The sequence below is a fragment of the Hypanus sabinus genome, chromosome 14 (assembly GCF_030144855.1).
Source record: "Hypanus sabinus isolate sHypSab1 chromosome 14, sHypSab1.hap1, whole genome shotgun sequence".
NCBI lineage: Eukaryota > Metazoa > Chordata > Chondrichthyes > Myliobatiformes > Dasyatidae > Hypanus > Hypanus sabinus.
The window spans coordinates 1573263-1585508 of record NC_082719.1 but is presented as its reverse complement, the minus strand read 5'-3'; the positions used below and the strand labels follow the sequence as shown (position 1 = coordinate 1585508).

Below are 12246 nucleotides of genomic sequence, written 5' to 3'. Positions count from 1 at the left end.
AATGGTGTGAGTTTCTGGGAAAATGAGGAAGGTGCAGGGCATGTGTATTCCAAAAATGAAGAAATACTCAAATGATAAAATAGTACAACTGTGGCTGACAAGGGAAGTCAAAGCTATTGTAAAAGCAAAAGAAAGGGCATACAACAAAGCAAAAATTAATGGGAAGATAAAGGATTGGGAAGTTTGTAAAAACCTATGGAGAGCAACTAAAAAAAATCATTGGAAAGGAAAAGATGAAATATGAAAGCAAGCTACCAAATAATAATATCAAAGTGGATAGTAAAAGTTTTTTCAAGTATGTTAAAAATAAAAGAGAAATGAGAGTGGATATAGGACCGCTGGAGAAATAATAACGAGGACAAAGAGCTGGCTGATGAACTAAGTGAGTATTTTGCATCAGTCAATAGACAATAGGTGCAAGAGTAAGCCATTCAGCCTTTCGAGCTAGCACTGCCATTCAATGTGATCATGGCTGATCATCCACAGTCAGTACCCCGTTCCTGCCTTCTTCCCATACCCCTTGACTCCGCTATCTTTAAGAGCTCTATCTAACTCTTTCACTCCACGACCTTTAAGAGCTCTGTCGAACTCTTTCTTCACTGTGTCACTGATTCAGTCTTCACTGTGGAAGACACTAGCAGTATGCCCGATGTTGAGTGTGTGATGGAAGTGAAGTGGGTGCAGTTACTGCTCAAAAAGCTGAAAGACCTAAAGGTACACAAGTCACCCAGACCAGAGGAACTGCACCCTAGGGTTCTGAAAGAGGAAGTGTTAGAGATTGTGGTGGCATTGGAAATAATCTTTCAAAATTTATTGGACTCTAGCATGGTGCCAGAGGACTGGAAGATTGCAAATGTTACTCCATTCTTTAAGAAAGAAGGAAGGCAGCAGAAAGGAAATTATAGATAGTTAGCCTGACCGCAGTGGTTGGGAAGATATTAGGGTCAATTGTTAAGGATGAGGTGATGGAGCACTTGGTGACTCAGGGCAAGATAGAACAAAGTCAGCATGGTTTCCTTCAGAGAAAATCCTGCCTGACAAACCTGTTGGAAATCTTTGAGGAGATTACAAGTAGGATAGATAAAGGAGATGCAGTGAATGTAGTATATTTGGACTTTCAGAAGGCCTTTGACAAGATGTCACACATGAGGCTGCTTACCAAGTTAAGAGCCCATTGTATTACAGGAAAATTCCTGTACTGGTTAGAGCATTGGCTAATTGATAGAAGGCAGCAAGTGGAAATAAAAGGATCCTTTTCTGTTTGGCTGCCAGTGACTAGTGGTGTTCCGCAGGGTTCAGTGTTGGGGCCACATCTTTTTATGCTGTATATCAATGATTTAGATGATGGAATAGATGGCTGTTGCCAAGTTTGCAGATGTTATGAAAATTGGTAGAGGGGCAGGTAGTGTTGAGGATGCTGAAGGATTTAGACAGATTAAGAGAATGAGTAAGAAAGTGGCAATTGAAATGCAATGTTGGAAAATGCATTGTCATGCAGTTTGGTAGTAGAAATAAATGTCGGGACTGCATTCTAAACGGGGAAAAAATCCAAAAATCTGAGATGCAGAGGGACTTGGAAGTCCTTGTGCAGAACACCTTGAAGGTTAACTTGAAGGTTAATTCAGTGGTTAGGAAGGCAAATGCCATGTTAAGCATTCATTTCAAGAGGTCTAGTATACAAGAGCAAGGATGTGATGCTGAGACTTTATAAGGCACTGGTGTGGCCTTGAGTATTGTAAACAGTTTTTGGCCCCTCATCTTAGAAAAGCTGTGTTGGCATTGGAGAGGGTCAAGAGGAGGTTCATAAAACCTCCTGAGTATGTGGCTCAGGAAATTGCGGATGCATTGGTAATCATTTTCCAATGTTCCTTAGATTCAGGATCAGTTCCTGAAGATTGGAGAGTGGCTAATGTTGTCCCACTTTTCAAGAAGGGAGGGAAGGAGAAAACGGAGAACTATCGCCCTGTTAGCCTAACGTCAGTCGTGGGGAAGATGCTTGAGTCCATTATTAAGGACGAAATAGTGGCACATCTAGATGGCAGAAATAGGATTAGGCCGAGCCAGCATGGATTTACCAAGGGCAAATCATGCTTGACTAATCTGTTGGAGTTTTTTGAGGGTGTAACAAGGATGTTAGAAGAGGGTAAGCCAGTGGATGTAGTGTACCTAGATTTTCAGAAGGCATTCGATAAGGTGCCACATAGGAGATTGGTGAGTAAAATCAGAGCTCATGGCATTGGGGGCATGGTTTCAACATGGATAGAAAACTGGTTGGCAGATAGAAAGCAAAGGGTAGCAGTGAATGGGTGTTTCTCAGACTGGCTGGAGGTGACTAGTGGGGTACCACAGGGCTCTGTATTGGGACCACAGCTCTTTACGATTTATGTCAATGATTTAGATGAGGGCATTGAAAACTATATCAGCAAGTTTGCTGACGATACTAAACTGGGTGGCAGTGTGACATGCGAAGAGGACGTTAGGAGAATACAGGGAGACTTGGATAGGCTGGGTGAGTGGGCAGATACTTGGCAGATGTCATTCAATGTGAATAAATGTGAAGTTATCCACTTTGGAAGCAGGAACAAGAGGGCAAAGTATTGTCTGAACGGTGTCGAGTTAGGTAAGGGAGAAATGCAAAGAGACCTAGGAGTCCTAGTTCACCAGTCAATGAAGGTGAATGAGCAAGTGCAACAGGCAGTGAAGAGGGCAAATGGAATGTTGGCCTTTGTTACAAGGGGAATTGAATACAAGAGCAAAGATGTTCTTTTGCATTTGTACAGGGCCCTGGTGAGACCACACCTGGAATATTGTGTACAGTTTTGGTCTCCAGGTTTAAGGAAGGACATTCTGGCAATTGAGGAAGTGCAGCATAGATTCACTAGGTTGATTCCTGGGATGGCAGGGCTGTCTTACGCAGAGAGATTGGAGAGATTGGGCTTGTACACGCTGGAATTGAGGAGATTGAGAGGGGATCTGATTGAAACGTTTAAGATAATTAAAGGATTTGATAGGATTGAGGCAGGAAATATGTTCCAGATGTTGGGAGAATCCAGTACCAGAGGGCATGGATTGAGAATAAGAGGTCAGTTATTTAAAACAGAGTTGAGGAAGAGCTGCTTTTCCAGAGAGTTGTGGAGGTGTGGAATGCACTGCCTTGGAAGACGGTGGAGGCCAATTCTCTGGATGCTTTCAAGAAGGAGCTGGATAGATATCTGATGGATAGGGGAATCAAGGGATATGGGGACAAGGCGGGGACTGGGTATTGATAGTGAATGATCAGCCATGATCTCAGAATGGCGGTGCAGACTCGAGGGGCCGAATGGTCTACTTCTGCACCTATTGTCTATTGTCTATAAGGATGATTCCAGGAATGCAAGGGTTATCATATGAAGAACGTTTGATGGCTCTGTATCTGTACTCACTGGAATTCAGAAGGATGAGAGGGGATCTCATTGAAACCTTTCAAATGTTGAAAGGCTTAGACAGAGTAGATGTGGAAAGGATGTTTCCCATGGTGGGAGAGTCTAGGACATGAGGGCACAGCCTCAGAATAGAGGGATGCTCTTTCAAAACAGAGATGCAGAGAAATTTCTTCAGCCAGATGGTGGTGAATTTGTGGAATTTGCTGCCACATGCAACTGTGGAGGCCAGATCGTTGGGTGTATGTAAAGCATTGATTGATGGGTTCTTTATTGGACATGGCATCAAAGGTTACGAGGAGAAGGCTGGGAATTGGGAATGAGGAGAAGATATAAAAAAAGGATCAGCCATGATTGAATGGGCCAGGTGGGTCTAATTCTGCTCCCGTGTCTTATGATCTTGTAGTTTAAAAGAATCTATATGTCAAAAGCTGAATGTATGTTTCCAGTAGGTAGAAGGATAGACTGGACCTCCTGAAAATAAAACACAAGTGACTGACAGAGTACTATCAAACAAGACAAAATTGTAAGACCTTATGTGCAGTAGCATAATCTGTGGTGGGCTTTTGATTTGTTGGGTTGTCATATACCTCTAACTTAATATAAATTTCAGTGTCAAAGATTGTAAAATTTTGAGAGTGTAATCCTTCAACAACACTGTTTAATAATCTTTGTTGTTTTGAATTTCATACAATGTGATTTATAGTACAAGGTGCTTCTCTGAAGACTGTTGCTGCAGTAGAACTCGTGCTCTGACTGGTTGCCCAGTCCAAATCCTGCTGTCAATTAATCTGGCTATTATTTTGTTCATACATGTGATGATGGTGTATCTGATAAGGCCAGCAGCTTTGATTCAATCTTAGTTCCTTTTGAGAATATTTAGGGTGTAGCTCCAGCCAGTGGGAAGTTTTATTCACTCTGATTTTGGCTGACTTTAGTTTTATTGTTGTCTTTCATTTCATACTTGACCAAGTGCTTAGTTGATGCCTGATGTATTTACTTACCAAAGGAAATTCAGCTCTTCAACGTGTGAAACCAAGACAATACCACACAAAGAAAAGATTTGTGTAAAATTATTGGCAGCACTGTTGATAACCTTGTCATTATTATACAGAACAGTTCAGTGGTGATGGCTAGACTGAATTTAGATGGGATTCTATGGACAGGATGCAACCAGCAGTTTTCCCATTCCTGGTTAACAATTAGAGTTATGATTGTCCTGGAACAGCTTGGCTGGTGGCATGATTAGTTCTGGTGTATATGTCTTCGGAAATGCATCCAGAATGTTCTTTGGGCTCGTCGCCTTTTCTCTACATTAGATTTGTGTTGTGTGGAGTAAACTGTATTGTCTGAGTATTGGCCTTTGTGATTGTTGATGGCTCAGGATGAAGACCACCTGAAATGGGATGTATGTTATGAATCCATCTCTTTTAGCATTGTGGTAGTGTCACAGAACCTGATGGTGGATATCTGACTGGTTGATGATTACACCTTTCAGTTTAGACATGGGTTTTTGTATATGCTGTGGGAAGGTTAGCAAAGATGAGATCATACAGGCTTTCGCCCCCTTTTACTGGTTCTGTTTTGCCGTGTACTGTAAGCCTAGGCTGGTAGCAGTGAGATTCAGAACTTGGCTGAGAAAACATTCTATGCCCTTGCTATCACTGACAATGCCTCTGGAAAATAAATGCTCATCAGATTTAACTTTTAAGTTCTCCTGTCTGCTCTTTCTCAATTATTTTGTTCTTTTCCTCTTGGATTTGAAGTTCTGCACCTTGATTACTGAAGCTTCAGTCAGCAGAAGTAGAAACTCCTGCTATCAATAACCTGCTGAATTTTACCGTTTCCTTTCTTTAATGTTCTCAGCTTGAAGGTGGGCAAAATCCAAGTTTTCTTTGTCTGTATAATGGAAATATCTCAGCCTTGGTAACATTTTGGAAAGTCTCTGCTATATTCTAACCAGGATCTTGACTTCCTATCTACAGTGTAATGCTTAGAATTGAACACATTTTCCAGTTTGGGTTTGCTATATAACTTGGTAAGAGTGTGACGCCATTTGTGCTAACCTGCCTAAGTTTCTCAGTGCTTTCAAACTGTACTAGTTTGTGTGTATGGTTTTCCAAGTCCTACTTTAATAGTGTATACTTTGCATTAGATTTCAACCTTGTATATTTTTGCATTTCATCTTTTTCACGCTCTTTCAACATTTCCCAATATTTTTCTAATTTGAAATTTAAAAAATTATTCCTCTATCAAATTGTTTCTTAGAGTTGTGGACAAAATAATGACCCTTGGTAGTAACTCCTGTTAATATCTGCCATTCACTGGTTTCTGCTTCATAGCTAATTTTGTATCCACATTGCTTCTGCCCTTTAACCTCTGGGTCTTTGATAGAATGCAGCAGAGACTTTCAGGTGAGAGATTTTCATTATATGGACAGACAAAGTAAACTAGGATTTTGCCCACCTTAAAGCAGAGAAAGTTAAACAAATGTACATCAGAGATAAAATTCAAAGGGTTCTTTTAAACAGGATATTCTGCTTCTGCTGACTGAAGTTTCACTAACAGAGGAGTAGAAATTCAAATCACAGATACAAGGGAACAAGATAAAGAGGAAAGAGCCAAGAGAACTTTAGGTTACATTTGATTTGCTGAAAGGAAAATGGAATTAAATGTTGAACAGCTTTTGATAGTGTCAATGGTAGCAAGAGTATAGAACAGGGGTGGGCAAACTTTTTGACTTGTGGGCCACAAAGGGTTCTAAAATTTGACAGGGGGGCCGGACCAGGAGCAGATGGACGGAGTGTTTTGGTAATACACCTCATAAGAGAAAATAAAATATCATGGGATATGTAGAAAACATGTGCTTTAATTTCAATTGAAAATGAACAAATGCATTACAACAAAATATCTGTCTTTGAAGTCCCATGGTATTTAGCTACTTATTGAAATGACTTTTAAAACACTGAAAATTAAATGAATAAAATACAGCTTTTTTTAATAGTAACAGTTATTATTTTAAAGCACTGAAAATTCTGTTATCCTTCAAGATATTATCATCATCACTCTCCTCCTGCCTGTCTTTATTTCAAAAACGGTAGGAGATGCAGGTCTACTTGTCCTGCTCCTTCTTATTCAATTGTCCCCTGTGCCAAAACTCAACAACGACCAGCACAAGGAGAGAACAGTGAGAGCGCGCCAGTATACGGAGCGCGTTATTTGATCTGGAGCGCATTTTTTATTTTGAGAACGTACGTGCACCTGCGCACTACTCATGTCCATCACTTAACAGAAATGACATGTAACATGTAAGGCTTATTGAAAAAAATATTTTCAAATGCATTTTTTACATAACACAACGAAGAAACTTATTTTTAATTTCAGTGGGAACAGTGTTGTTGGTCTCCCTTTTTAGCCAGCGCATCAAAGTCTGGATTTAGTTTTGTTGTGGCGATTCTCAGGATGGATCTGAGATGTTGGTCAGTTAACTTGGATCTGTGGCTGGCTTTGTTGATGTTCATGACGCTGAACGCCTGTTCACACAAATAGGTCGAGCTGAACAAAGAGTAAAGCGCAAATGTGGAGTAATACGCTGCACCTCAACAAAGGTGAATGTGTAGCGGTGTGCTACATGCAGCGCTAAAATTACGACACGGAGTCGGTAACTGCAGTCGAAGAAAAAAGACTTTATTCGAAATCCCCAGCCTCATTTTTAAACCTCCCTCAACCTGCCCCCCGTGGCGCAGAGGCTCCAAAGCTCTGTGCTCGCAAATCCCCGCAGGCTATCTCCCTTAGCCGGAACGCTGGCTAATTGTGAGCCGGTTTGGATGTGCCAGGAAATGGGTCGCCACATATTTATATAGAGTGCATCATCTATTGGGAAAACGCCAGAATTGCAGGGAAAAAACGTTAACAAGGTTTATTAATATAATTTCATCAAGTAGAGGACATGATTTGAGAGTTAGGGGGCAAAAGTTTAAGGGAAACACGAGGGGGTATTTCTTTACTCAAAGAGTGATTGCTGTGTGGAATGAGCTTCCTGTAGAAGTGGTAGAGGCCAGTTCAGTTGTGTCATTTAAGGTAAAATTGGATAGGTATATGGACAGGAAAGGAGTGGAGGGTTATGGGCTGAGTGCGGGTAGGTGGGACTAGGTGAGATTAAGGGTTCAGCACGGACTAGGAGGGCCAAGATGGCCTGTTTCCGTGCTGTGATTGTTATATGGTTATATGGTTATGGTTAAGTTCTGCGGGCCGGATTAAAAAGCTTAACGGGCCGCATATGGCCCCCGGGCCGTAGTTTGCCCATGCCTGGTATAGAATATCCTTTGTGCCAAATTCGAAAAGTAACATCCAGACGTCATATTAATCAATGACATTTTGGGATTTCATCTATACACAAAAGAAGTGTGAGGGGGGGGGATCTAAAATGGACACTGAGCCTCAGGCCTTCATTTCACCAAGAGAATAAATCTCGTTAGGTATTATTAGAATATGATCTTTGCAGTGAAATTAAGCAGCAACACACAAGAGAATAGAGCCTATGGAGACACGGCAGGTCTTTTGGGAGCAGGAAGAAAGCAGGACACAGTTAATGAAGGATTTGCCCAGCCAATGAAGGCAATCGATAGCATTCAACTAAAATAGAAGTACAGAAACTGTAAGCATTACTTAGCAGAAGCAGATTTAGTTTCAATATGAATTTTTTTTACACTGTTACTAATTTGGGTGTATGATGCAAAAAGGTAGCTACTATTTATCATGCTCATGTCCTTAATATTAAACTCAATTTAAATCCCTTTATTATAAATAAGGCAAATACTTTGCACATGAAAGTGAAATAGTTTGAAATATGAAGTTCCATGGAATTTTACAGTAAAATGATATTTCAAATTCTTATTTCTTTGATACATTTGTAGATTTTGGGCGGTTGTGTTGATTCCCCAATACTTGGGGGGAAAAAATCAAGATGTGTCTTTGATAGTTGTCCAATGGCACAAGTTGTACTCGTAGGTTTGGTGAAGTCCCCCTCACTACCCCATTCATACTCCTACCATTCTCAAAGCTAATTTTGCTAATGGATTCTGGACATTAATCATTAAATATAATGTCACTTAATTTAAAGATCAAAGAAATGAAAGTATTTTTCTAAAAAAGTACTTTATAAATCTATGCCAACAGTATTGTCTTTAATGTGATTTTTTTTGTGTACCTAAAAACAGAAAAAAAGAACTTTTAATTAGGGAGATAATGCCCAAAATATGCCATCTAGCCAAAATAGCTGTTCTTTGGCATCAGTTCAATCCTGATGCTAAGAACTGACATGATGAAAAGTCTATTTCAAGTCAATAACTTGCTAGAATAATGTATCTATTATGTGAGTTCACTTTGCTTTATTTCCAGTTATGTGCAAAGCCTTCATGTCTTTCTGGGGCATATGAAGCTTGCGTCGTTGCACTGTTTTAGAGTGTGTGCACTGATCTCGCCCGATTTGTCATGCAAGGATTCTTATTCAATTCATGTCTCGAATGTAAAAATAGATAATCAATTGATGATGATGGAAAGTGGAAGTTGAATCTTATATTTCTAATTAATTATTCACTTTTTAAAATAAAAGGTATTTTGAAGGAAACAAAATACTGTATGTTAGCTGCTGCAACATACAAGAACATTCCTAATAGATCCAGGTGGGATCAATTACTACGGAATCTTTTCTTGTTTACTGCTAGTTTATGACATTGTTCCAGTCTTTTTAAGTTGTATTAAGCAGGAAGCCATGATGTTTGCAACCAAAATAGTTGAACTGGTTCTGCTTTAATTATTTGATAAGAACTCAAATTAGGCATTGCAATATTTGCTCAGATAATGTGGGCAGATTTGGGTTCAGAGTTGATGTGTTGCTGTCATTGTAAGTAAATCAGAATTTTAATTAGGTATACCTCTGCTGCTTTCCTCCAATGTGAGCCTCAATTTGAATTTGAGACCACTTGAGTATTGAAAATACTATCTCAAGGAAGCCTTTATTCCCACAGAATAGGCATAAATCAAACAATTTTATGGTACTGGTGATAAGAAGGTGAAAACTTTAGTGCAGCAAAGAGATCAAGTACAGAAATAATTAAAATCTAGATACAAATATTGATTAAAATCCGAATGTAACATGTTGACCTTTATCTCGTGTGAATATATAAGGAGCTGAATATTATGGTTTCATTTAGTAACATTTAGTAACCAGAATATTCCATTTAGTTCTTGACAGTGTTCCCCTGGGAGGGAAATATTAGCCTTGATGTAGCATTGATGGATGATCAAAGATTTGAATTAATAGAGTACAAGTTGCATAAAATAGACTTGTATTCAACTGAATGTAGTAGATTAAGGGATGATCTAATTGAGGTTAAAGAATCCGGTAGCATAGTTAGGAAGAAGCTACCTCCTCTGGTCAGAGAATACAGAAGGATTGGATAAGAGTGGCTGGTTAATACAGAAGTTAGGATATTCTTCTTGTACAAAAGAAAATCTGGAAAACCTCAAAAAGTAGTGATGATCAAACATTTCTATATTAAGGGGCAGTGATCTATAACTTTGGAATTATTTGAGGAAGTTGTTTATACTGTTAGTATACTGTTTAGATTGACAAAAAGTGTAGTAAGATGTTACAACAAAAATTATTGGAAAAAATAAAAGCTGGTAGTATAAAAGGTAACAGTTTGGCATGGATATAGTATTAGCAGGCTAACAGGAAACAATCAGGTATAAATGGGCATCTGTCTGATTGGTAAGGTGTTAAAAGTGGGGCGCTATGGTGGCTGAAATTTGTATAAAAACAGATTGAAAACCCCTTATCTTTGGAGTTCGTCAGCTTGGGGCGGCAGTCCATCTAAGAGAGAGAAAACTCTGATTTCAAACCTCCGCTGCCTTGCAGCCATACCCACTCATGGGAAAGGCTTCGGGAGAAAACCCTGAGGACAAATCCGGAGCTGGAGTCCCTAAGGCAGTCCAACGTTGCCTTCAACCTCGTTCTGGCAACTCCTGCGACGACACCGGTGCCAAGCTGTATCGGCCCTTGCCCTTCCCTTGGACAACATCGGTGTCGTGGAGAGGGGAGACTTGCAGCAAGGGCAACCAACTGTCTTCTATACAACCTTGCCCAGGCCTGTGCCCTGGAGAGGATACTCCAGCAGACTTTCCAGGTGCAGATCCATGGTCTCGTGAGACTAACAGTAGCCACCACCCCTTATCCAAAATTTTTGGGGCCGGAAGTTTATCAGATTTTGGTTTTTGGAATTGAACATGTGATAACTTAGGATTGGCATCATTTCTGACTCTGAATTTTGCACCACTGATAAGCAGACTTTGTTCATAATGCATACATACTTAACATAAAAGTTATTACGTACCATTAATATAATGAAGATACAATAGACTATTTCTGGTGTTAAGTTTTCATCAAATCACCCAGGAACCTTCCCAGCGTCTTTTCCATTTGCGATGTCATGTCAGCACTCAAAAAAAAATTGGATTTTGGGTGGGAGTGGGGCTCAACCTGTATGTCATGAAAAAACACCAATAGTACGTTTGCTAAGTTTGCTAATGGCACAAAGAAAGTAAGCTGTAAAGGGAAATGAACCAGCATGGTTGTTCATAAGATTCCAAATAACAGTAATTAACTTATTTTGATGAACTTGTTTTGATGGATTTGGTGGTGGTTGGGGTGGGAGGTGTAACAAATCATTGTTTGCATTTTGCTCCAGTCACGTAATGTTGACATCCTTTTTCATGTTTTAAAGAAACTGCAGAGGTACGTTCACCTTGTCATAGTGACACATACAGTGCGTCAAGCGAGAGCCCTTCTCTTACTTCTTCTGACCTGGATTATCGACAAGGTAACTATTAATATACAAATCTGTCAGGTTTTTTTGATTAACTCTGACCCCCAGGTTAAAGTCTGGTAACTGTATCCAACTCAACTTCCTAGCCTATCAACCTCTCTTCCTGCCCCTGACTCGTATGAGGTTGCAAATAATTCCCATTCCCAGTCCATTCAAGCTAGTTTGCCTCGTGTCCTTAATCAAAGTAAAACACATTCAAATGTTGTCCGGTCATGCTCTCCTTTGCAAAGCATTTAACTTCAAAATTCATGCTGATCATTTTCATGACTTCATGTTTGGGTCACCCTAATCATTCTCTCTGAGCTGCAGAATTAAGCAGACATACCTGAGGGCACAATACAGTAAAAATGTGATAATTCAGCATGCTCAGGACTTTGCTGAACTAGCAAATCTTCCACATGATTGAATGGAATTGTTACTAATATCACAGCATACTTTCATTCCCCTTTTCTTGGATGTTAAGCAGTATTATAAAAAACATTCCTTTGAACCAGGTAAGCTTGAAGGTAGTGCAGGAGCCAGGGCTCTGATCTGCTGAAAGGGAGCACAACAAATGTCACCGGTGAGTCAGAAGCTGAACCGTTGCGATTTCTGAACGTGGACGATCTGAGCCTCTCTGCCATGTGCATGTTTCATCTTTTCAGTCTTGCCGAAACATTTTTTGTGACAGATCATACCAGCGTGCACAATCTTCTCTAATGTGCTACTAAATAAGCTTGTTCCTCCTTGCCTATGTTACTGCAGATAGTTCCCCAAGTCTTAGCTATTCCTCCTGTTGTGGCTGCATCACATCTGCTGTGAACCAAGTCTTTGTTCTCTATGTATTAAGATCATCTGATTCTTCAGTCTCAATCCTGTCATCCATCAATGTGAGCTTAGCTTGAGCATATGTGTATTATGATGACCTATCAAATCAAGTTTACTAGTCGTTCAAGCCA

The 12246-nt window shown here is 39.9% G+C and overlaps 1 protein-coding gene across 3 annotated transcripts in view; it reads left to right on the top strand.

Annotated features, from left to right (window-relative positions):
* Positions 1-12246, top strand: part of ptpn13 (protein tyrosine phosphatase non-receptor type 13) — a 303931-nt gene that overhangs the window by 116263 nt on the left and 175422 nt on the right. For all 3 annotated transcript variants that reach the window (XM_059988683.1, XM_059988682.1, XM_059988681.1), the window contains exon 8: positions 11207-11302. In XM_059988683.1, the coding sequence (XP_059844666.1) occupies positions 11207-11302 (96 nt within the window). The remainder of the gene's footprint in view (positions 1-11206; positions 11303-12246) is intronic.